Genomic DNA, 27,505 nt, shown 5'->3' with positions numbered 1-27,505 from the left:
CGCTTTTATAATTGGTGCTGTCACGTATAATCAGGAAGTGCAGAGCTGCTATTCAATTTCCACCAATAAGTGTCTTCATTGCTCATAATGTCTTCTTTTTCAGCTTCCAAGGGGAAATTACCCATCAAATGGATGGCTCCAGAGTCCATCAACTTTAGACGTTTTACCTCAGCTAGTGATGTGTGGATGTTTGGTAAGTTTTGTCAGATATAGTGCTCACGAAAGTTTCATGTATTTTTGGTTTAAAAATTGCCTTTTTTGGTATGTTGAAGTAAATTGTCTCTTGGGTTGGAGTAAAATAAAAACCAATAGAAAAAAAATCCCTCCACCCTGCATACCAGAATACTTGTTATAGATTCATTTAAGGTAAGTCATCAAGGCCTTCAAGAACAAAGCCCTGTCATGTGGTACGGTGACACTCCTCCTCACACTGTTCACACTGCTACACCTCAGTGGACGTCTTACCAGAGTATCCTACCCCAATGTCATCAGTGTTTTGGGGCAGACACCCCACTTGGAACCCAGAAGCAAATGCTGCATCTATTTCGCCTTAAAGTTGTATAGTTGATCCTTATTCCTACGTGGTGAGTGCAGGAGAATGTATATCCATCTTGCACGTATCTCATTCGAATAAATATTAAACTGGGCATCATTGTGGGCTGATGATACATAGATCCCGAGAACACTTGTCATATGTCCATGCCCCCTTCATATCCAACCCTCTCAGGAGTTCAATCACTTGAGGTTTCCTTGGAAGATCTCTACAGAAAATGATAGCATTGCATAAATGGGCATGCATGTCCTTTCAAATAACCCGAAATCTGTTAATTATGTGGTCAAATGTGTTGCCTCCTGCCATGTGCCAAAATCCAGTCCTTGTGTGTTCAGCAACTTACATACTGAGTGTGTCAATCAGCATATGTATTCTCCTCACCACTCCCTCGAAAGTCCACTTTTAGACCGTACAAAAAACTATGACAAGAATTTATAACGTGTTAGTAATAATATAATTTGCTGCCTTTGTGACAAAATGATATTGTGGGTCATCCCACTCTTAAGCTAAAAAGTGCAATTAAACAGTCTAAATATAAAAATGTTCCATTCTGTTAATGATAAATATGTCAAAAGGCAATCATTTTGAGAAATCCATGAAGGGATAGTCGTAGTCACTTTCAGTAACTAACATTTTCTTCCTTTAATGTGGTTTATACAGTCATGGAAACAAAGTTTCCGACTTCTGAGAACGTGAATAATTGAAAACCCATTTAGCGGAAATTCACATTCCTATACATACATTTTGGTCGAGCATTCACATACATACATTTTGGTCTAACATAAAAAAAGAAACCAAGAAGAGTTCATAAAAAAAAAATATTTAAAATTAACTAAAGCAAATCCCTTCTTAAAAGAGAAGCATTGTGGACCACACGGTTGAATCCAGGTTATGGAACATAGTTCTAATATTAAAGCAAGGTTAGAAAACAATTCTAGAGTGATGTAGGTTAGAGAAATGGTTAGGAGAAGGAACCCAGGTCCATAATGGGGCATTAAAAAAACGGCTTCCTTCTCCTCAAAAAGCATAAACAATGAGTTGTTATGGGATCAGAGGGGATGAGAAGAGAAAAAAAGCAAGGAAAGGAGAAAAGGCAGGTAAAAGAGACACCCATTGACAAGATGTGAGGGTGGGGTAAATGAAAAAGGCAACTAGTCAAAGGTTGTTACAAGAACACAAAAAATAGATAATAATGACATTTAGATCTTCCTAAAAAAAAACATGTAAAAGGTAATTTCTCTGATTTGATTTCTGCCGAATAGTAATTGCCAGTCAACTTTAAAATATTGATTAACTAGATTAAATGCTTTCACAAAAATGGTATTCTTTGAATTAATTTTTCTATGAAATCACATAAAAGCCCTTTCATAATTGCCCTGTGCTCCTTGTGTTTGTGAGGGATGGATGAGAAGAGAAGGAGGAGGATGTCTAGTAAGTTTGTGTGAGAGAAGTAGATCACTTACTCCCTTTTCCTTTGATTTGAAATTGACTCATGACTAGGTATGTCTGGTATGTCCCCCTACGTGACTTAACCCCTTCCACGCTGATGACGAGCTGGGCTCGTCATGGCGTAGCCTTCTCGCACGCTGATGACGAGCCCAGCTCGTCACGTAACATGCGATTTAAAAAATCTCAGCGTGCGAGCGGAATTCCGCTAGCGCGCATGAGGTTAAGGTCCGCTAATGCTCATCTGGTCGCCGTCCCTAGGATCAGAAAGGCTACGTGGTGAGGCAGGAACATCTCCCACCTGGCAGCCAAACTCTGTAATGCCTTGCCTTCCTCCCTCACATTTCAATGTAATAGACGCTCTTTTAGGAAGTTGCCTAAAACCAGTTTTTCCCCCCTAAGTCTATGTAATTCTTCCCCAAACCTAGCTGAGGCATTGCTTTTTAGGGCATGTCGCGTCGGCATACATTGCACTTGAGAATTTTTTTTAAACTTTATTTCTCTCCTTAGCAGTCCTTTATGTCTTGTAACATGGTGGAGCAAGGGAAGGAGCCTAGTCTGCATAGGATAAAATGCCAGTTATCCAGAGTACTATCATCTGTTGTGTTTAAGTAATACTTCTGTACGCTATTGTTACCTCGCCAGCAGACACCCAGGACAAATACTGTATGATACTTCAATCACACTAACATAATTTTGTGAATTTCACTATACACTTGTTTCACAAAATTTTAGAAATTGCACCACAATGCCTCATCCCTCAATTATGTGGTGTCCGCTGCAAAAAAATGTTACCTCGACCGCGCAGTAACAAGAAGAATTGCCAGATCTTGAGCAGTTGTTGCTCATGGCACCTGTGTTTTTGCAGTATGTTTTAGCAGGAAATATTCTTTGTTTTAAAAATTGATATGATGGCGCATGTCGCACTAAAATATAGTGTCAGATAACAAATTTGCATTTTGCACTCAACATTGCACGGAACCGATTTACCAATCTCACTCACTTGAACTCTTAAAGACTATCCTGAGATTGTATCAAAATAGCTGAGCCTTTTGAGTTTCTGCACACCTACAAACTTGGGTCCTCTCCGTATGGATTATAACATTTTTTTATATTCTATGTCAATTTAAGCATACATGGTTTTAAAACCAAGATGTTATTAATGATGGTGACTGTTGATATATAACTTTCAACTCTATTCTAACTTTTGGCTCACACACGATTGTGTCATCAGATGGGCCATTAAAAGGTAGGTTGGATGTTTCCCGCAGTCTGGAGTGACTAGCCTCAAACAACACTCCTTGGCCCCACGTCAAGCTCTATATTAATAGTCGTGGAACAAAGACCGCCCTTTCCAGTATGAAGAAAAGCTACTGTGCACTTTAAAAAGAGGAATTCAAATGTCCCCCTTCCACTATCTTTTCAAAATCTCTGCAGACCCTCAAAGGACATCCCTCCAGCTTCACCCCTAACCTGTCGTGTTTATTGAATCAAGCAAGAACTCACCCCCAAAATGTCTCTAATCAAAGCACTCACGGAAATTCAGGCATCGTTTAAACTAAGCCCCGTCCCTTCAAATAAAGAGAAGGGTATGCTTATGGTGATTTGGGATGCTTTAAGGTGGTAATAGCGTTTCATGGTATTTTACTCTGTTGCCGCTCTCTCTGTCTCCCTTCGTATAAATGAAGTGTATTCAGTGTGCTAAATCGCCAATACCTCAAAGCTCCAAAGACAAGTTCAACAGTGAAGCCAAATGTCAGATGAAACCGCTGTTCCAAATAATCCTGAAGCACACTACCTATTGAGGGCAGTGGGTAATAAGTATATACATTACCATTACATAGCAATATGGACTACTCACAACCCTTGGTTTATTCACCATGCAAATGTTGTTTCCACAAACACTTTTGTTACTGGACCAAATTGCCACTTTTTGTAATACACTGAAGATGACGTTTACAGAGGCAAGATTGGTCCTTTAGTAGAGGCAGGGGAGGTGGCAGTCATTGGCCAGTGATACAATAAGGAGGGCATATGGGGGGAATATTTATTGACCTTGCATTGACCAGTGCCTTCTGTGTGCCCAAGCGAATTATGGAAAGCGTGCAGGGGCAAGCATTGATTGTAAAATAACACGTACACATGTGTAAAGTAATCAGAAAAGAGTGCTGCTTCTTATGTGTAGTCAGTGCCTCATTTCTAACTGTGGAGGATGGTCAGCATGTGATAAATATATATACAGAAAATAACCACATTTGAGAAATGAATGCACAGGTAACATGACCGGCTATTCCAGTGACTTCCGCTACATCTCCCTGAAATGTATGCATGACTGAATTTTCCATGAACTATTTGCAATAGTGAGTCAGTGTTTTGGAGGGAAGGGATTAACACCCCTATTTCTGTTTTTACATATTGTGTAATGCCTTTTGTTGGAGATGTCTGAGACTATTTTACCTAAAGCACCTTCCTTTGGAGTTAACTGCTCCTGTTTGATTCACAAGTGCATTCTTTTCAGCTGATGCACTCTTGCTGTTAGAGCAAATTCTTTCCCGTTAAATGTGATTTTCTAAAAGGTGTATGCTCTTTCAGTGGTCTTTGTACTCAATTGCATTTTCTTTCTCTAAAGGTGTGTGCATGTGGGAAATTTTAATGTATGGTGTGAAGCCCTTCCAAGGAGTGAAGAACAACGATGTGATTGGTCGAATTGAGAATGGAGAACGGTTACAAATGCCTCAGAACTGCCCTCCCACTCTCTACAGCCTTATGACGAAGTGTTGGGCTTATGACCCCAGCCGAAGGCCCAGGTTTACAGAGCTGAAAGCACAACTTAGGTAAGGGGAATGGTGCACTCGAGTACTATCAGTCAACGAGTCTTTGGTAACACTTATATTGAATGCTTAGAGGAAAACGAATATATGTAAGGAGTGTTTTGATTTATTTTTTGTTCGTTTTAAAGAGGAACTTTAGTAATAGATATATGTTCGAGGCATATGAGCTGCAGATTATACACTGTGCATATATGGCCACCTAGTGTTGGGCCCGGATGTTTGCAGTTTGTTTTGTTGTAGAAAAGTCTTTGAAAGTCACGGGATAGGTGACTCTTCCTTTAGATGATACTGCGCAAGGGCATCAGCTCCATTCTCAGATTGTTTTTTTCCGCCACCGGGCTCGGATGTGTTTCCAGCGCACCGTGTTGGAACCGATTTCTTTCAGCGCGCAATCCTCACCAACTTATAGAAAATCGTCGACGGCCTTCGGGCCTGACTAGGCCTCAACTCCAGCTCATGGAAAGGACGCCATTTAAAAAGTGTCCTCAATATGGGTCAAAGTTTCCCCACACCGACCTTCATGAAGTGTGTAACCTTTGCCTCTCCCCAGAGCACGAGACCAGAGTCTGTTCCACTTGTGCCTCTTTCCGCTCCAAAAAGGCTATCTGGGACGAAAGAGCTAGGAGAACAATGGCTTGATCTTCAGCTCCGATTCCGGACGACATCTTTGAAGAAGTCGATGTCCCAGAACAACACGACCTCAACAGCAACTCCGAGGCAGAAGATTCAGAAGTCGAGGACATCACTCCAGCACAGCGGGTCGTAAGTAAGATCGTCGACCCCGACCCTTCCTCAACACATCTAAAAAAGGCCCCGGTCACTCCCACGCCCTCGGGTGCACACAATGACACGCTGCTTCTACTGCCCCACCTTCGGGCCCTGCTAAGAATCTAACTAAGCCTTCAGGCGACTCTGGCTCGAGTCGGCCTTCCCACAGTGCCGGCACACACCTACCGGCACCGAAAAAGACAACATCACCGGCCCCGCCGACATCCAAACCACAGGCGCCGAAGCCTACCGCTACTCTTTCGGCACCGAAACCCAGGTCGGAATCAAGCAAAGCCGCTTTGGATTAAAAAAAACGGAACCGAAAAAAAACATTGGATCTCAAAAATATACCGGAGCCTAAAAAATCATCGGAGCTGAAAAAGACTCCTGCTTCTCCGGTTAAGGACATTGTCAAAAAAACAAAAGAAACCGCTTCAGTGCCAGAGCCTCCCTCCTCACCAAAAGATCGGCCTCCTGCAGAGGACTTATTTCATCCAGACCCTGCAAAAAAGACTCTAGCTAAAGACCCAATCACTGGGCAGCTAACTTTAGCTTAAAAAAAGCGACCACTGGATACACCAGCGCCAGCTCCTCATTCAAAGAAAAAGGACATGGCTACCTCGCCTTTAAGACTTCCTTCCCCTCCTCCTCCACATATACCATCACCACCTGCTCCCTTACCACAACATTCCCCTGCATCCTCTATCATACCAGGCGATGACAATAGGGATGATAGCTCTGATGATATAGGGGCTAACATAGATGATCCATCTATTCCTCCAGGCTCACCTGACCCGTGGGATGACTATAACACCCCAGACGTCCCAAATGTCCCTCAAGATGACATATACCCCTCAAGGCCTTCCCCACCAGAAGACACTATGGGTTTTAATCAGTTGATACACAGAGCCGCGCAATATCATGGAGTAGATATGCATACAGACCCTGTAGATGAAGACTTTCTAATGGATACCTTTGATAGTGCATAAAGGTCTTTATCCATTTTACCAATGCTTAAAGGAGTGATTAAGCATGCTCCTGAAGTCTTCTAGGGCCCAGTCAGAACTCTGGTCATTAACCCTCGAATAGAGAAAAAGTATAAAGCTGCCCCTTCAGACCCATCATATATTAAAGGTCCAGTACCACTAGACTCACTTGTAGTTTCCAACACACGCCAGAGAGCAAACTCACAAACATCAGGTGAAGCTCCCCCACCAGATAAAGAGTCTAAGCTACTTGACGCATCAGGGAAAATAACTGCGTCTCAAGCAGCAAACATGTGGCGTATTGCCAGTACACAAGCATTATTGGCAAGATATGACAGGGCACATTATGACGAATTAGAATCACTAATGCGACACCTCCCTGATAAATGCAAAGATAGAGCAAATGAGCTTATTCAAGAAGGAAAAAATATTACAAACACCTCTATTCGGTGTGCACTTGATGCAGCGGACACCGCCTCCAGGGCAGTTAACACCAGTGTTTTATTACGTAGACATGCCTGGCTACGCATATCAGGGTTCAAACCTGAAGTCCAAAGTGCTATACTTAATCAACCCTTCGATGAGCAACACTTATTCGGACCCAATGTAGATGTATCACTTGAAAACATGAAAAGGGATACAGATACAGCCAAATCTATGGGAGCCCTGCAGTTGCAGGCTCCCAGACGTTTATTTCGCCGCTCATCTTATGGAGGCGCCACCAGGGGCTACTCTTCAGACACACCTTCTACCTCATACAAAGCCCCTACACAATCCACCTATAGTAAGGGCTACCAAAGGGGAGGGTACAGGGGTAACAATAATGAAGGCAGAGATAAAAAGAACAACTCCCGCTCTGCCTCTACCCCCGCCCAATGACTTCCCTTCCCCCGCCCCATTCCACTCCTGTCGGGGGAAGACTACAACAATACCTACCAGCCTGGGAAAACATCACATCAGACAGGTGGGTGCTTCAAATAATTCAATCAGGTTACTGTCTAGAACTAACATACACCCCCCCCCCAAACATACCACTCAAGCAGCATCCATTGTCACAAGAACATTTAACACTGCTCAGACAGGAAGTAATATCCCTCCTGCAGAAAAATGCAAAAGAAATAGTCCCAAAGCATCAGCAAAACAAAGGAGTATACTCCCTATATTTTCTAATCCCAAAGAAGGACGGGTCTCTAAGACCTATCCTAGACCTCAGACCTCTAAACATTTACATACAGTCGGGTCATTTTCATATGGTCACACTCCAACAAGTCTTTCCACTCCTGTTACAAAACAACTTCTTTGTCTCTCTAGATCTCAAGGACGCCTACTTCCACATTCCCATCCACACAGCGCACAGAAAATATCTCAGATTTGTGCTAGACGGGCAGCACTACCAGTTCAAAGTGCGCCCATTCGAAGTTACAACAGCGCCACGGGTGTTTACCAAATGCCTAGCAGTAGTAGCAGCACACTTAAGAAGCCAACATATTCACGTCTTACCATACCTAGACGACTGGCTCATAAAAGCCAGCTCATACAGCCAGTGTGTACAACACACTCACGCTACTATTCAACTGCTTCACGACTTGGGATTCACAGTAAATCACACCATGTCACATCTGCAACCTTCACACATACCTCGGCGCTACAATAAACACCCAACTAACACTAGCCTATCCCTCTCCAAACAGGATAACACGTGTACAAACTCTCCAAACAAAATTCAAACTGCAACACTCGCTTCCAGCTCGAGTGTTCATGCAGCTCATAGGAATGATGGCATCTTGCATATTTATATTACCTTACACAATACTGCAAATGCGTCCACTTCAAGAGTGCCTAGCATGCCAATGGAACCAGGCTTGTGGTCAATTAACAGACCTAGTGTTGGTAGACAGTCTGGCTCATCGCTCTCTGCAATGGTGGAGCACCAAAAACCTTTCAAAGAGCCGACAGTTCATAGAGCCAGTTCCTCAGATAATCCTGACTGCGGACGCATCGCTCTCCGGCTGGGAAGCTCACCTACTGCATCACACCATGCAAGGCAGGTGGACACCGCAACAAAAGTTACTCCACATCAGCCACTTGGGGTTACTAGCTGTTTGTCTAGCCCTAAAAGCATTCCAAAAACAAGTATCAGGCAAAGCTGTCTTAGTCCGCACAGACAATATGACAACCATGTACTACATAAACAAACAAGGGGGAACACACTCTCTGCAGCTTTCTAAGTTAGCATAGCAGATATGGAGATGGGCTCTACCACTAAAAATCTTCCTCTTAGCCCAACACGTTCCAGGAGTACAAAACACCATGGCAGATCTGGTAAGTCGATAGACACAGCAGATCCACGAGTGGGAAATTCATCCACAAGTTCTTCAACCGTTCTTTCAAATGTGGGGACAACCTCAGATAGACCTCTTCGCAACCCACGAAAACGCAAAATGCCCAAACTTCGCCGCCAGATATCCACACCCGCTGCCAAAGGCAATGCACTATGGATGAACTGGTCTGGAAAATTTGCTTACGCTTTTCCTCCTCTCCCACTACTTCTGTTAGTGATATGCAAGCTACAGCAACATTCCCTAACACTCATTCTAGTAGCTCCAACTTGGGCCAGACAACCGTGGTACACCACACTGCTGCAACTATCTGTGGTACCACACCCGAAACTAAGCCTATCTCCACATCTCTTAACACAGAACCATGGAGAGATCAGACACCCGGACCCAGCACAGCTCAACCTAGCGATCTGGCTCCTGAAGTCATTAAGTTTGGTTACTTCAACCTGCCTCCAGAATGCATGAAAGTTATTAAAGAAGCCAGACTTCCACTATGAGAGCATGTTATGCTGCTAAGTGGAAATGATTTGTAATATACTGTCAAAACAACCACATAAATCCTTTAGCTGTGTGTATTCAACACATCATAGGATACCTATTACACCTTCAAAAGTGTAATTTAGCTTACACGTCTATCAGACTACACCTTGCTGCCATTGCAGCATATTTACAAAATAGACAACATCTATCTCTGTTTAGAGTACCTGCTATAAAAGCTTTCATGGAAGGACTCAAAAGAATAATCCCTCCCAGAACTCCACCTTCACCAGTGTGGAACTTAAACATTATTCTTACACGGTTAATGGGACCTGCCTTTAAACCATTACATAAATGCGGAGTGCAATTCCTAACTTGGAAAGTAGCTTTCTTAGTAGCTATTACTTCTCTCAGAAGAGTCAGTGAACTACAAGCATTTACCATTCAAGAACCCTTTTTTGCAAATGCATCATAACAAAGTGGTTCTACGCACTAATCCTAAATTCCTTCCAAAAGTCATTTCACCATTTTATCTAAATCAATCTGTTGAACTGCCTGTTTTTTTCGCGCAGCCACAAACATTCGCAGAAAGAGCTCTACACACCTTAGACGTCAAAAGAGCATTACTGTACTACATCGAAAGGACATAAACTTTTCGTAAAACTAAACAATTTTTTGTGTCTTTTTCACCACCACATAAAGGCAACCCCATATCAAAATCGGGGATAGCTAGGTGGATTGTTAAATGCATACAAATATGTTACCAGAAAGCCAAACATATGTTAACAATTCCTCCAAAAGCCCAGTCTACAAGGAAAATAGGGGCTTCAATGGCATTCTTAGGGAACATTCCCCTAGGTGATATATGCAAAGCAGCTATATGGTTTACACCGCAAACATTCACAAAACATTATTGTGTAGATGTGCAAACTAAACAACAAGCCACTGTGGGCCAGGCTGTACTAAAAACTCTGTTTCAAACTACTGCAACAGATGCTCGTGGTATCCGCTAGGTGTGGGTACTGCTATACAATCTATGCGCAGTATGTAATCTGCAGCTCATATGCCTCGAACGGAAAATGCTACTTACCAGTATGCATCCGTTTTTGGCATGTAGAGCTGCAGAGTTACACACGCCCACCCGCCTCCCCGGCTACCTGTATCTGTTCCAGTATTATCTTAATTAGATACAAATCACATGGAAGTCACTACTTCTTGTACAACTCCATCACTTCCCTAATGGCGAAAAACAATCTGGGGATGGAGCCGATGCCCATACGCACTATCATCCAAAGGAGGAGTCGCCTATCCTGTGACTTCCAAAGACTTTTCTACAACAAAACAAACTGGAAACATCCGGGCCCAACACTAGGTGGCATCTATGCACAGTGTGTAACTCTGCAGCTCTACATGCCAAGAACAGATACATACTGGTAAGTAGCATTTTCCTTTCCCTACACCACCTCAAATGGCTTTTTTAAAGTACTTTTTCTAAATTGGTATGCACAAACGCACCTTCTGCCAAAGTTATGTCTTTTTGTATACTGCTGTAAACCGTGGGGCGTCTAAGCTTCTTAGTATGAGACAAGTGTGAAGTGGTCCGTGAACAGCAAGGAACACAGGAGGCTGTTGGAAGGAGGTACTTGTGATATCCTACATAACTCTCTATGGTAGTAGATTATGTAGGTAACCTCTATGGTAGCATGTCATATAATTCTAGAGCTGAGTGATGTAATCCTGTGTTAGGGCCAGATGTCAGTTGATGTTGGCCTGGATGGATGGGATCCTTTGTGGTGAATAAACCTACTTCTTGAACTGCATTACCTGTGAAGAGAAGTTATTCAAATATTTCACTGGCGTAGTCGGCAACTCTACAAAGGATCTCAACACCTGAAAGACTCTGATTATTCATGCGGTGAGAGATTTTATCTTTTATTTCTGGAAAGGGAAGGATCATCGTTTCAACTCAGTGGCAAACTTAGTTTCAATTGTGTTTGGAGCAAATTTCGGCACATGTTCATCTGTATGTATGCGTGGAACTATGTATTTCATGGATTGACATATTAGATTGGGAGCGTTTCGATGTGCTTTGCCTCATTGCTTTTCGCATGTGAGAGAAACCAAGAAATTGTGCACTAGTGTTATTATTTTGTGGATAATCGGAGTATACATTGGAAGTTGAATTAAATGGATGAGCGGAGTATCGAAGAAGCGTCATTTAAAAAATACAGTTCAGGCACGGACTTTAAACATTCATAAAACAACATTCAAATTTACCGCATTCTGTGTGCCATTCTCTCAGTGAGTTGACGCTGCGCACGTTTTTTCTGACGCCTCTGTGTTTTTACTTACTGTTGAGGTATGCGCATGTCATGACGTTGCGCTTACGTCGTTCCGCGTGAGGCTGTTAAGTGTTTCAACGTTCGGCTTCATCATTGCTGGGGCTCAGATGTAGCGTAATCCGTCATTACTGTGTTACCGAGAATTACTGCGTTTCCAAGAGCAACAGGGATTTGGCATTTCCTGTTCGAGTAATCTTCGCAGAACAAAGGAAAATGCGAGCACTTTGTCAACAGCTACTCGCACGCTTAAGATACTTTTGTGAGTACACTACATCAGCAGCGACTCACATGCTTAAAATTTGGGAGGTAACCTTTAATGTACTACGTTTTGATAACTTTATGACAGTGACTTATCTAAGTTGAAGCGACTTCCAATGTTTTAATTATCAGCAATTTGCACGCTTTCTCCTATTTAAAAAAAAAAGAGAGGAAGAGGAAAGATCTTGTGCGAGTTGCTTTATTAAATTGTATTCTTTTACAGCGATTCGCACGCTTCCATGGTTTAAGGTTTTACATTTTACATGTATTTATGTTGATTCAACAAACGCCACGATCTTATAATTTTGCTTTCTGTGGAATTTGTGATATAGTTAATTTGCAGTATTTATTTGTGGTATAGTTACCTCGCAATATTTACTCGTTAACAGAATCATACGTATGAAATACATTTATTCTGATATTAGAGTCTTAACGAAGGTGCATATTTATTAAAATATTCATTATAAAATTTAAATAAGGTGTATATTTATTATACCTTGAAATTATTCCTTCATCTCGGTTAAACATGCAGAACGTTACTGCAGCGCCTTTCTTTTTAGAGAGTCCAGGGGATCCTCCCATCAAGTGGAAAAATGGAAAGGTGTATTTGAACGTTATGACAAGGTTTGTGGCACTTCATTGAGTCCCGAAAGGAAGACTGCTCTTTTGCTGCATTGTCTAGGCTCTGAAGGGCAGGATGTATTTGACCATCTCCCTGAATTGCTACCTGCAGAGTCTAATGGTCTCAATGAATATGAAATTTGCATTCGTAAACTGGACATACATTATCTTCCCAAGGTTAGTACCATTTTAGAGCGGTACAATTTTGGGAAAAGAGTACAGAAGGAGGATGAAAGTATTGAAACGTATTTGACTGATTTGAGGAGATTAGCATCATCATTTCCAGGAAACAGTTAAAATCAATGTGTCTGAGTCACTTGAGGGAGTTACGGAACCAAGCTGAGATCTTAAAACCATCTAATGAAAAAATCTGGGCACAACAATCTGGCAAAGGCATACAAGCATATTTGACGTATTTCTTATCAAACCACGAAAAATTTTGATTAACAAGACTTCGTTTTAACATCTTTTTCCGTTTAGTTTCATTTCCGGAAACTCAAATTTGGTCCCGTGATTTGATGTACTGTCCATGTGATGGAATCTCCCAACAGTCAACGATCCACGTTGTTTTATTTTGCAAATATTACAAACTTCCACGAAAAACGTGGATTATTCCACTTCTCCGATCCAGTGGCCATAGACAATGCTATTCTCCGTTTCTCTTCTTGCAGTCTCTGAACACGCCACATGAAGCTAAACTTATAGTGACTTTTCTTAAAGCAGTCTTAACAATACGTCAAAATATTCAAAGCTAACTAGAAGCATACAGAACTGCAAATTTTATTTTTAGCATGTTCTTTTATATCTCGACTCATTTTTTAAACTCATTTATGCGCTGAAAAGCCTTTTCTATTGTATGTACTTTTTATGATTATACAATTGATAATCGAATAAAAGTTTATGAAACTGAAACTGCATCATCATGCAAATTTGAAGGTTTAACGGATGAGCATAACAGTGATCAATTTATATTAGGGTGCTCTATGGATAAAATTAGAGAAGAGTTATGGTTACGCGATGAGCCAACTCTATATGAGGTTATTGTGGCAGCGAAACGGATTGAACATTCATTAAAATGTGTAGCCATTATCAAAAAGAATAATGTAAATTAAAATAATGTTCAAGTAGTAAAGGCAATAGGGCAAAGCAACAGGATGACAAAGGGTCAGTCTAGTAAAAGTAATGTTCACGCAAAAGAGGATGCAAAGAAGGATAAGCATAATGGTAGCAATGTAGTTTTAAAATGTTTCAGATGTGATAAGATTGGGAACTTAGCTAATAAGATGTGTCCTGCTCTGGGAAATACCTGCAAGAAATGCAAAAAGGAGGGTCATTTCTCTTCTGCTTGCAAGAGTAAATTGAATCCTAAGGTAAAAAAAAGGTTGCAGTATTCAATGATGAAGAGAGTACCTCCAGCCCGGAAGAGTATGAATGTGGGCAAATAGTGTCTGTTGTGAGCAATGAGTCATCTACAAAATCTAAGCCATTTCCTGGAAATGTTATCAAAGTGGATGGTTGTGACACCCGTGTGTTTTGATTCAGGTGCGAAAATAACTATCATCTCTAATGATTTCTATGCTAAAAGAAAAGATCAACATTTTAAAACCTGATATAATTCCGTTAGCGTACGGTAGTGAGCCGATCAAACTGCATGGTTATTTTTACGGGTTAATAGAATATAAAGACAGGATGATTTCTGGTAAAATTTACACTTCAAAGAAGGGTGACAGCATCATCAGCTGGATTCATCAAGGAGAGATGGGAATATATTTAGACCCGAACTTTAATCAACAGATTTTGTTGAGAGATATGAGTCAAGGGGTGGAAAAAGTGTTGTGTGGATTTAGCTAAGTCTCTCAAAAAAAGAATTTCCTAAGGTTTTTAGGAATGAATTAGGGTGCCTCAAAGGATATAAACATAGAATTAAACTTAAGAAGGATTCTACACCGGTTTCTTGCAAGCTGAGGAATGTACCTATAGCAGTAAAAGATGATATGAAAAAAGAGATCATTAAATTAAAAGACAGTGGGATTATTGAGGAGGTGGAAGGAACAGAATGGCTTGCTCCGGTGGTCGCTGCACACAAACCAAATGGTGACCTTCGTTTATGTATTGATTTGCGCCAATTGAACAAGTGTGTAATTGTGGACAGGTATCCGTTGCCTAACATTAGCGAGCTGTTAACGTTATTGGGTGGGGCAAAGATATTTAGCACTATAGACTTGACCTCAGCCTATCACCAGGTGGAACTTGAGGAGACATGTAGGGATTTCACAGCGTTTATAACGCCATTTGGTACTTATAGGTTCAAAAGAATGCCTTTTGGGCTAATTTCTGCCTCTTCAGTTTTCCAACGTGTTATGGAAGGAGTTTTGAAAGGCCTGGAAGGTGTGTGCATCTATCAAGATGATGTCCTCATATATGGTGATGATGATGATGATCAACACAATGAGCGCCTCAGATCTGTGTTAGGTAGATTGAGTGACAGTAATTTATCTGTGAAATTAGAGAAATGTAAATTTGGCTCTGATCTCTCTCAATCATTTAGGACACAACATCTCTGCTAACGGTATTAGACTAAAAGAAGATTTGGTTGATGTCATAAAAAAAATGTCCGCTCCTACATGCAAGGAAGAGCTTATGAGTTTTCTTGGCATGATTGAATATTATGCTAAATTTGTAAAGGGATTTTCTGATATGACCTCTAATTTGAGATCATTATTAAGGAAAGGAAAGTGTTTTGTGTGGTCAAAGGAGTGTCAAGATGAATTTTTGGAAGTAAAAAATAAACTTTGTTGTGCGCCTTTTCTCAAAAGCTTTGATCCTAGGTGTTAGTCCATATTAACCACGGATGCTAGTGAGAAAGAATTAGGGGCGGTATTACAACAGATTAATTCTGATGGCGAAAGTACTGTGATGTTTCTTTCAAGAGGTTTGAAGGATACGGAAAGCCGATATTCTGTGGTGGAGCGTGAATCCTTAGCCATTTATTGGGCTATTAAAAAGCTAAGAACGTTTTTATGGGGCTCTGAATTTGAAGGTAGGTCAGATCACAAACCATTGGTAGAGATCTTTGAGAAGAATGGTTTGGATCTTATTTCAAGTCGGATTACCAAATGGATTATTAGTCTCCAAGAGTATTCATTCAAAGTCAAGTATATTCCTGGGGTGAATAATATGATTGCTGATACACTGTCTCGCCTGATATCTTCTGAGTATAAAATTGAGGATGATTTTGATGACGTATATGATAGGGTGTGTGCTCTTGATTTTTAATATCTTTCAAAAGGAAACTGGATAGAGGAAGTTCAATCTGACAACACGATGAAAGAAGTCATGGATTTAATTAGGGTGAAATGGGATAATGTAAAGAAAAACTCTGAGAATACTAAACATTTCTGGTGTGTGAGAGATGAATTGAGTGTTGATGAGAACATTCTATTTAGAGGTACCAAACTTGTTCCTCCTTGTAATATTAGGAAAGATATAATTCACTTGGCTCATCAAAGTCACCCTGGAATTACCAAAACTAAAGAGAGGATACTTATTGGTGGCCGGGAATGGATAAAATGATTGAAAGAATCATACGTGATTGTGATGCTTGTAAGAAGAGTGATAAGAATGACTAGAGTACAACCTATGATAATAAGAAACCATCCAAAAGGTCCATGGGTCGATGTAGCATTTGACTTAGTAGGTCCTTTACATTTCAAAGAATCTTACATTTTCATCTTGGTTTTCATTGATCTGTTTTCTCAGTGGCCTGAGGTTTTTTTCTTGACCAGCATCAAATCTAAGAGCATCATTAAATGTCTTAGGTCATTATTTGCAAGAGTAGGCATGCCAAAAACTGTATTGTCTGATAACTGGATGCAATTAGTTACGAAAGAGATGGAAACATTCTTGAATGCATGTGGAATTGTACATAAGAAAAGCTCTCTTTATCATCCCTAAGGGAATGGAATGATGGAGAGATATAACAGAGTGATTAAGGAGTCGATAAATTTGGCTAAATCTCATTTATTAGATTGGAGTAGTGAGGTGACCAAAAAGGTTGAGGAATATCGGATTACTCCACACTCTACAACTTGTAAAACTCCTTTTCTTTTTAGAGGCAGAGAACCAAACACTTTACTTGAACCATTTTGGGTTCACGAATATGCACTTGCTAAAGGTAAAGAAGAAAAATATGATCATAAAGAGGTTTTGGATAAGGTAATACAAAAAGCTAAGTTAGGAAAAAGTACTTTGATAAAAGGAATGCTGTTAAGTCCTTTAAAGTAGAATTTGGTGATTTAGTTGGCATTAGACGTTCTGGCATTGTCACTAGTTGAAATTCTAAATATATGGATCCCATGGTTGTCATCAAGCTTTTCACAAATGCAGTTAAAACTCAGGACCATCGGGTTTGGAACCTTAATAGAGTGGTGTTGGTCAAAAGGAAAGGAAAGGTGGAAGGAGGTCAGGATCAAGAAGATTTGGTTGAAGAAGATGGGAAAACATCCAACTTAGATTAATCTTCATGAGAACTAAGAAGATCTAGATCCACAAGACGTCCATGTCATTTAAAAGACTATGTTTGAAAAGTGGTAAATGACTATGATTGAAAAATTGTCATAATGTTATGTAGTTATATTATTATGGTGTTGTAATTTGTTTTTTTCTTCTCAAATTAAGAAAGAGAGATGTGTGATATCCTACATAACTCTCTATGGTAGTAGATTATGTAGGTAACCTCTATGGTAGCATGTCATATAATTCTAGAGCTGAATGATGTAATCATGTGTTAGGGCCAGATGTCAGTTGATGATGGCCTGGATGGATGGTATCATTTGTGGTCAATAAACCTACTTCTTGAACTGCATTACCTGTGAAGAGAAGTTATTCAAATATTACAGTACTTTAGAGTATGTGATCAAATGGCATAAAGGTCTGGAGTGGTTCCCTGTGCTTAGGCCCACATTAGGCCCCACTGTGGTGTTATGTGCACTTTGGGCACAATGAAGGTCTTAATAGGAGAAATGCAGATTGTAGTGTGAGAGGAAGAATTTTAGATACCGGTTTCATTCTGGGAGTTTTTGACGCATGCTGCTTTACGAATATTTAAATAATCCTTGACTAGATAGGAATCTGAAATTTCGCTAAAATTGTGTTACTGACTGTACGGTACCATGTTGAGTGGCACTTTTAAACATATTGCAACTGGATAAATACAAATCAGGATAGAGGAATTGTATGGGAGCAGCAAAGAGCAACAGCAATTCTATGTTTGAAAAAATTATTGTATATTTTTATATACTGACCTGTTATATTTTACCTGTGAATGTATCCTACATAATCGTTTTTGGAAAAGGTGATGGACAGAGTTTCTGAATGATGCAGAATACTCCTACCCAGTCAAGAGATCAGGGCTTGATCCATCACAGTTTTTTAGCTCACTGCACCATCCCTGCTCAGAACCTGGCTATATGCAAATTAGTCTGTTCCTGTCCCAGTGCATGATGGGAACAGGGCAAACCAAACTACCAAGCCAATTCTTATACAGGGAAGGAGACAAGCTTCCGGGGACCGGTTTCTGGCATTTCAGCCGTCGTCGGCCCGGCTTGCTTGAATTCTGATGGTGCAATGGGCAAGGGACTCACGTCTGAGTATACCCTCCCACACTTAGTGTGGATAAAATCGTTTTTGGAAAAGGTGATGGGCAGAGTTTCTGAATGATGCAGAATACTCCTACCCAGTCAAGAGATCAGGGCTTGATCCATCACAGTTTTTTAGCTCACTGCACCATCCCAGCTCAGAACCTGGCTATATGCAAATTAGTCTGTTCCTGTCCCAGTGCATGATGGGAACAGGGCAAACCAAACTACCAAGCCAATTCTTATACTGGGAAGGAGACAAGCTTCCGGGGACCGGTTTCTCTCTCATCAAAGGCTTTTCAGTAAATTGTTCATGTTTGTTGAAGTTGCTTGTTACAAAGTAGGTTTATGTGATCTAACACTAGTTCTCTCAAACTGATAGTTGACACCCTACTGTTCGATAATTTGTATTTATTTGCACGTCCCCTGCCCCCCCCCCCCCCCCCCACCCCATCCCCCCACCCTCTCCCCGGACTAGTAAATCTATACTTTGCAGAATAACTTGACTTAAGAGGAACAGTAAAGTGTAATGCGTCTACCAGCAACAGAGGGCTGTTTGTTAGGTCCCAGTGTTTAACAGGTTACTTATATTCTATGATTTACTTGATGCCCCTTGCCATAAGCCAAGGGTCCCTGCATCTTCAACATGGATGCCAACAGGTGCACCTAGAAATCTCCAATAAATGTTATGCCTTTCCAGCACTTTACTAACACTAAATTTATGAACTGATTTACATCTCTGAAGATCCTGAATTTAAACGTCAGGTCTGCGCTGAAACACTATCAGCACATCTATGACCTCATTGAGGAGGAAGCTCCAGACGTATTTGCCATGACGGAAACATGGCTTCAGGACGCTGATACCGCTATTACCAATCTAGCCTGCCCACCCGGCTATTCTATGTACACCTTGAATAGGCTGTCTAGGGGTGGGGGTATCGCGTTAGTGGTAAAATCTATCTACCCTTGCGTCTGGAGTGCCCTAAACATGAAAGTGCCATGTTCAAGGTCTCTGTCAGCCCTGAGTTTACCCTGTCCGGGATGGTCGTTTATCGCCCACCCGGCAGCGATGTGGCGTTCAGAAATGCCTTCCCTGATATTGTTGGCCCTTTGGTCGCCGACTGTGCCAACTTTTCTATCATGGGTGACCTAAATCTACATTTCGACACCCTCTCTGGCCTGACAGTGCGTTCCATCTCTTCTGACCTGGAGGCCTTTCAACTTCCCCAGATGGTTTCCCAGCCTACCCACCTGGGGGGGCATATTCTGGATCCCCTGTTTACCAATCTGTCGGGGATTCAAATTACCTCCGTCTCCCCGGTGGAATGGACAGACCACTTCTTGGTGTCCACCCTCTGCCCTGTTTCGGCCACTCCTTCCATCTCTACGGCTAGACGGGTTCAGAAGAGGGCTTGGAAAAAGCTTCGGTTAGAGGACTTTCATCGTCTTCTATTAGAGGAGCCGCTGGGCCCTTTGACGGATGTGGAAAGGGGGTATGACCTCTTCTGTTCATGGATAACTAGGGCCTTGGACTCTCTGATACCTATCGTTTCAACTAAAATCAATCCCAGAGAGTCGAGTCCCTGGTACGATGGCACTCTCCGGGCCCTAAAGGGTGCCTGTAGACGAGCAGAGAGGGCTTGGAGGAAGACCTATGGGGCTGATCTAAAAGCTGCATACGCCAAGTCCGTTAAGCTCTACCATCGAGCTATCTGCCGAGCTCGTGTGGCTTTTTATGCCACCGAATTCCGGAACAGTCCGAATCCGTCAAAAGCTATCTTTAAGGCCGTAAAAGATCTCACGGCGAAGCGGACAACATCTACGACCGTAAGCTCCCTTTCCCATTGTGAATCCCTTGCATCTTACTTTTTGGGGAAGGTCCAAGCTATATATAGGACATTCCCTAGCATAGGGTTCACTGAGGAAAGTATTAATGGGTTCCACCATCAGACTACACTGCTTGTTTCCCCCCCCCCCTCACCTTGGATGGTTTTGACAAACTTGCGCTGCAAGTCAAATCTGGGTCTCCATCCGATCCAGTAAGGCCTGCTCTCTTCCGAGACCAAGCTTTTATGGGGCGTACAGCTGTATGCTCCCTTGTCAACCTCTCCTTGGAAACGGGAATAGTTCCATCTAAGTGGAAACAAGCTGTGGTGTCCCCGATCATTAAAAAGCCCACCCTGGACCCCTCCAAGCCTGAAAGCTATCGCCCCATCTCGTTGTTACCCTGGCCAGCCAAGATCACTGAGGCCCACGTCAACCTGGCCCTGTCTGAACATCTGACTCGGACCAATGCCCTCGACCCCACACAAAACGGATTCCGTGCTGGGCACAGTACGGAAACTGCGTTACTTGTGATGGTGGAACATCTCCGGGCAAGGTTGGATGCTGGTCAAACGGCGGCGCTTATTTTGTTAGATCTTAGCGCCGCCTTTGATACGGTAGACCACAGCATCCTCCTGCGTCGGCTTGAGGAGACTGGCATTGGCGGTCGGGTGCTGCAATGGTTCCGCTCCTTTTTAGATGACCGCTCCTTCTGTGTTGCCATCCCTCCCTTCAAGTCCAACTACCAACCACTGGCCATGGGGGTTCCGCAAGGGTCCTCGCTGAGTCCCATGTTGTTCAATCTTACGTGAGACCGCTGGCGTCGCTAGGCAGTGGGGCCTTACTTTGGTCTCATATGCCGACGACACTCAGCTGGCGGTTACTCTCAGCGGGGATGCGGAGATTGAGGCCCCCAGGTTTCAGTCCGGACTGAAGGCGGTGGCTAGCTGGCTGACAGGCAACTGCCTTCAGCTAAACGCCACTAAAACAGAGGTGATGGTCGTCGGGAAGGGAGTGGAGTTGTGGGGTGACCGCTGGTGGCCCTTAGAGCTGGGACCTACTCCGATCCCGGTATCGGAAGTGAAAAATCTGGGGGTATGGCTGGATGCGGGCCTCTCCTTTGTAGGCCATACTAAAAGAACCGCGGCCTGTTGTTTTGGTCTCCTGAGGGGCTTGAGACCTGTTCTCAAGTTCTTTGATGCCCCGACCAGGCAGCTGGTGATCCAGGCTACTATCATCTCCCGCCTGGATTACGCCAGCTCTCTCCTGGCTGGGGCTAACCAGGCTGAACTAACCCGCTTACAACGGGTTCAGAATGCTGCGGCGCGGGCGATTGTTGGCTTGCCCAGATTCTGCTCAGTGACAGGTGTCCTTCGCTCCCTACACTGGCTTCCGGTTAGGAAGCGCATCCTCTTCAAGGTTTTGTGCCTTGCTTTTAAAATCTTGAGAGGTACAGGCCCGGAAATCCTGTTGAGTTGTCTGTCTTTTTATGTCCCTGCCCGTAGCCTTCGCTCTCAGGGTCTGGCCCTTGCGGTGGTTCCCAGATTCAGGCTTAGCCGCATGGGAGGCCGCTCGTTTAGGGTAATGGCTGCGTCAGCATGGAACTCCTTGCCTGTTGAAATCCGCTTGCTGGAGGACCTTCTGACCTTTCGGAGGGCTATAAAAACCTTCTTGTTTTAGCTGTTTCTTAGTTTCTGTTTTTAGCCTCTTGTTGTGTTACGTGCTACCTTGTCTCTGCGCCAGGACGCTCCTTGGCTGGAGTATCTGTGCGCACAATAAATAGTCGTAACATAACATAACATAACATCTAACCAAATAAAGACACTTATTTGAGTAAAGTTCTGATTTCATGTCAAATATTGGTGTAATTCCTTTCAATTGGTGTTTTTCCTGTAATGAAGAGCAAGGACTGTGGTGTAAGTTAAAAATAAAAAACAACACTTTTTTGAACCCCCGTACCTCCAAACCCTCGCCCCTCCCCCCCTCCCCTCCATTTTGGATCTGCACAAAACTTGGCATGTTGAACCTAAATCTGATGGGTTTTTTTCTTTTTAAAGTTTCATGAAGGATCATCAAATGAACTCTAAAGTTATTAATAAAACAAAAAAACGCTTTTCAGTGGATTGTCTTGCCTAATTATAACTACACAGGGACCATGCCACCTTTGTTTAATACTTAAATATATGTATAATCATAAATGTTAGAAAACAAATACACCTTTAGCGCCATAAGTAAAGGACGAACTACTGCACCCTAGCCCCAAACCAATTTCCAAATTTCATTTTTTTTGTTCTCTAATTTGTGTATTGTAGGTTAAAAAACCTTAATGTCAAAGTCAAAACTACTTTGCGGGATATTCCTAAACAAGAGCGGCTCCTACCGGTTTGGGGGAGGGAGGAATGGAAAAAGAAAAAAAACACTTACCTGGCTACGGCCAGCCGCCGCATCTCCTCCATCCTCGTCTTGTCTTCTTGTCTGCAGTCCGGCAGCAGGAACCACACAAGCTCCCAGCCTCCTCGAAATCAATCACAATGCTGCAGTGCAGCGTTGTGAATGGTCTGAGTGCCGTGGTTTGGCACTCCGAGAGGGAAAGGGAGCCTGGTCATGTTCTTCACCCCGGCTGTAATGGAGCATAGGTGGATAACAGGCAAAGTGTGCATAAATGTTTGCCCGTCCAAACATTCATGCGCACGTTGAGTTGGCAATCCACTCCTTCCCTTGACCCCTGCTCTGTCGGCAGAGCAGCCCCACCCACACCAGGAAATGGAAAACTAAAATGATAATAACATTGGTTATTATCATTTTCCTTTAACTACTGCTTGCAGAGCAGTGGGGCAAGGCTCCTCTTCCTTAGCTTAGAAGCCGCCGCTGTTCCTAACTTGCGTCTCCTGAATTCTCCTCATAAACATGTCAGAAATTGAGAGAAATGCAGCCAGATAGGTAGCAGTCAAGTAGAGTTGAAACCCTTCCCTATCCCATCATTTATTTATTTATTTATTTGCGAGTTTGTATAGCGCTGGAATCGACTCCAACTGGAGTATCTCTGCGCTTTTGGGCCGGTTGACAACCACAGAGGAAGGAGTAAAGGTGGAGCTAGATCTCATTTATAAACAACAGGGTTTTAAGGTGTTTTCTGAATTTCAGATGTTCAGTGCAAAGTCTGAGGGTCAGAGGGAGTCTGTTCCACAGTGCGGGTCCTGCAACAGATAAGGCTTTCCCTCCGTGCCTGGCTTTTTTGGCACGAGGTACTACCAGTAAGTGACTTTTCCTGGATCTGAGCGATCTAGAGGGGATGTAGGGAGTGAATTTCTGTTCTAGGTAGGTAGGGCCTTGTCCGTTTATGCTTTTGTGAATGATACAGAATATTTTGAATTTTGCCCTTTGTCGGATGGAGAGCCAGTGCAGTTTGTTAAGGAGTGGTTTCGATGCTGTTCTTGGAGGGGCATTTAGGACAAGGCGGCCGTGGTTTGGGCTACCTGGAGTCTAGCCAACACTCCCTCATTGGCGGAGAGAAGCAAGCCGTTACGATAGTCAATTCGACTTAAAATAATGGCCTGCACTAGGATTTTCCTGAAAGAATCTGGTAGCAGGGGAAAGATTTTTCGCAGCATGCTAATGATGTGAAATCATGAGCCTGCCACAAAGTTACTGTGTTGCTTAAGCGACAGTTCTTGATCGAGGCGGATCCCTAGGTTTTTGACGACCTGTTTAGGCTCTGGGACAGTACCAAGATCAGATGGCCGCCAATCCGGGGTCCACAGTATTTTGGCCTCTCCGAATAGCATGACTTCCGTCTTGTTGACGTTGCACTGTAGATAGTTGGTTGACATCCACTGTGCAACGGCTTTCATGCCTGCAGAGAAGGAGTTCCTTAGTTCAGCGGTGAGATTTTGAAAGGGAAAGAGGTGCTGCGTGTCATCCGCATATGACACGGGGATAAAACCAAATTTGCGCATCACTCTTGCCAGGGGTGCCACGTAGATGTTAGAGTGTTGGGCTCAAACAAGAGCCCTGTGGCACCCCTTTTGAAATCTCTACCTCCGCTGAACGATATTCACCCATGGTGACGGTCTGGGTGCGATCGGATAGGAAACTCCTTAGCCAGGCAAGGGCTTTGTTCTTAATACCTACGTTCGACAACCGGTCAATAAGGATGTTGTGTGACACGGTATCGAACGCTGCCGACAGATCTAGTAACACTAGGATCACAGAGTAGCCTTTGTCCTGGAACATGTGCAGGTCGTCGGTAACAGACAGGAGGGTGGACTCTGTGCTGTGTTTCGGCCTGAAACCAGATTGGGAATAGTCTAGGCCGCCAGCTGTTTCAATGTAGCTGGATAGATGTCGGTTTATGTATTTCTCAGTAAGTTTTCCTAAAAACGGTAGCAGGGAGATGGGCCTGAGATTTGCTAATTCGGTCCACGGTGTAGCAGTGCCCCTTACTGTCAGTTTATGGCGAGCGCCAGTTATATTTTTGCCAGATCATGCTTAGATTTTGGGATATGAGACCACTTGTAGGATTTTACAATTCAGTTTTGTTCTTAAAGATTTTTCTACATCCTTCCCTGAAAGTGTTCACTTGATGCCTTTTTGAGATTATAGGTTTTCCCTGACAGGAATTTTGTGTTTTCCCACTTCTTTATCACTATCTAGAAGCTATCCCAGTTAGGTGCCCTGGCATAGGAGATGCAAAGCAGCCAGTGACCCAGTGTAGGGGTTCCTTCCGCTGGGATACAGCTATTGACCCATTGATCGGCTAGAGGGAGGCCCAAGAGAGGAGGCAGCACAAGAAACAATACCACGCCAGATTAAGGCATCACACCCTTTGACATCAAACATTTTGACATCAAAGGCTTCTCGAATTGTGTATACTCCAAAATCTGGTATTATTCTTGCTGTGGAGCCGCCATCCCATGATAGTTTATCTTCATAAAGAAGGTCACCTTCGTCGTCCTCTTCAAGCATTCAGTCACACACTATAACTAGTATACTGCAAACTCATACATCCCAACATCATCTTCAGGTTCTCCCTGTAAACAATATCTCAAGATTTAAGGAGGTTCTTCTGAGAGATGCGGCAAAACTCAGCGTTCTGTTAGAAATCTCACAATCCTCAATCTCTGTAATTATGGAAACCCTACAAAAGAGAATGTAATCCGTACCATAACTTTCCTTGATGCCGTGATTTGCAGCAGTTGAAGAAGCTTCATTTATCACACCTGCAAATGAAAAAAAACAGCCCCCTAGATTCTAAAGAAGTGTAGACCACCAGTGCAAGACTGCGTTTCTGAAAACTGATTCAAAATCAAACTCCGCAATTCTTAGGAAGTGGCATGCTTTGGCCCTGGAGACAATCATTCCACCAGACAGAGGAAGCAAGAGGCAGGATATCTTAGTATGGAAAATGTGTGATGCAAGAGGCGGGATATCTTAGTAAAGAAAATGTGTAGAGCTGTGTGAGCAGCTTTGAAAAAGGCTAGCATTTCAGCCCTGCAACGCCGTTCTGGTTAAGTCTTATGGGAGACAGTGCAGGTGTTTGTTTGCTGATGATCTGCAGAAGGACAGAAGTTCTGATTGAAAGCCTTTTGGTGTCTGACCAAGTCATTAGCGCCTCCCTGTATTCAGCCACAATGTCTGCATCGCTGTAATGTCATAGCATTACCCTTAGCAGAGCTTCTGGCTTGTGGTTACTTGCAGCAGAAGATCTTTAACCTTGCATGATCAGGCCCAAGGCAGCTCGACCACACTGCCCCCTAGAAGAGCACCTTGGGGCTGTCAGAGCAAGCCCATGTCCACTTGTAAGGGAATACTTGGGCTCTTTGAACAGTATACCTCTTTTTGGTATTCTATATAAGGAGCCAGCTTCCTACAGGCCTATGCTATGCCACTCAGTATATGCAGAATTTGTCGCATTTGCAGGGGAGTTTATTCTGTTTTTTAAAAAGTCAAGACCGAACACTATGCATATTCAGCAAAAGGAAGTGTACATCTGCCAGATAATAACAACTTGACTGTTCTGCAGGCGTTTAGATTGTTTGCAGAATTTGATTAAAAAAATGCAATCCGGAGTTTTCTGAAGCAGCTTGTTAGTAGAGCCGAAGGCATAGCAAATCACTGATAACCACTGCACACGTGAATAGTTAAGAACATTGTTTTTCAAAATGAGTATAAACCGAGGGTACTGCTAAAGGGAAGTTGTGCAATATTTTTCTTGAATTTGAGGTCCATGCTCGCAGGTTTCCAAGGCAACTGCTCGTGTGTACGCCACAGGCTGTTCTTGTTGCAAGACTTGGGTGTCAGCCAGTCAGAACGAGGGGTTTTACTCTGAACATTCCTTTCGGTTTGAGTTCAGCCTTGCCTTCCTTGCCATCCAGCTGGTGCCAGCGCGACCAGAGGCTGTCTAAAGACCTGGGCCACGGTGCTCTGCTTTGATAGACGGGGTGCAGGCAGCCGACCCCACCTCTGAAATGGTGCAGTCTTGTCGAAATAATGCTACTCACCCATAGCTGCCAAGTTTTAAGTGTGCCTGTGAGTGACATTTCTGTGGTTTACTTGTATTTGTGTGACACTTCAATGTCATGCATGTGACACTTTGAGCGGCTCTTCGACAAAGCAATTATTCCCAATTTCATTAGATACATATTAGAAATGGTCCCCGTTGGGGCCATGCAATGGGCGAGAACCTGCCTTAAGCATCCCTACGAAAACATTAAAATTGGAGGAACATATATGATAGACAAGCCAAGAGGATGGTGGATAAACCTGGCATGGTCTTGTCCCTCTGCCAGACCCGATCCTCTCGCTCTTCGCCTCCTCCACGCACACAAGGATTGCAGATTGCTCTTTTTGGAATGTCGGTAAAAAGTCTTGAACTTCCAAATATCAATTTATTGTCAGAAAATCAAAGGGCAATTGAAGAGAACCAAGGCTCTATTTCACGAATGCATTGTGTAATGAACGCGCAGGACTAGGCTGCTGAATTGTCAATTAAATAATCTGGCATGTTATTGCCAAATTTGGACATTTTCTCGACCTCTTAAGATAGGAGCAGTGTCCTCGTCTTTATTCCGTATCAACCAACCACAGTGCCGGACTACAGACTGGGCAAATAGAATGGTATCTCTCAAGAACCTCATGTAACGTTACCATAAGTGCACCTAAAACACACCCTATACTTGAAGGAAAGGAGTACATACGGGCCCGGACATATGATTTAAGTTATTTGACAATCCTGCTGCTCCTCAATGCAGCTTTGCAGCCTGGTCTGTCATGGATTACATTTGGTGCGAAACACATCCGCGTCGTTCGGCCGATGTTAAGGTATAGCTCCTCCATGAGTACGTCATGTGTGACACTAATCTGAAAGAAACACGTTCGTGATCGATTCCTTACCTTAGAATTACCCCCAGGCATGAGACTGGATC

At 42.9% G+C, this 27,505-nt stretch overlaps 1 protein-coding gene across 6 annotated transcripts in view; it reads left to right on the top strand.

Moving 5' to 3' along the window:
- PTK2 (protein tyrosine kinase 2) overlaps window positions 1-27,505 on the top strand; it is an 878,302-nt gene that overhangs the window by 635,861 nt on the left and 214,936 nt on the right. For all 6 annotated transcript variants that reach the window (XM_086966271.1, XM_086966270.1, XM_086966268.1 and 3 more), the window contains 2 exons: window positions 104-193; window positions 4,629-4,833. In XM_086966271.1, coding sequence (XP_086822397.1) covers window positions 104-193; window positions 4,629-4,833 — 295 coding nt within the window. The remainder of the gene's footprint in view (window positions 1-103; window positions 194-4,628; window positions 4,834-27,505) is intronic.

Source organism: Lissotriton vulgaris, chromosome 4_1 (genome assembly GCF_964263255.1).
Source record: "Lissotriton vulgaris chromosome 4_1, aLisVul1.2, whole genome shotgun sequence".
In the NCBI taxonomy this organism is placed as follows: domain Eukaryota; kingdom Metazoa; phylum Chordata; class Amphibia; order Caudata; family Salamandridae; genus Lissotriton; species Lissotriton vulgaris.
Note: the sequence above shows the minus strand (reverse complement) of the source record. Positions and strands in the feature narration are given on the sequence as shown.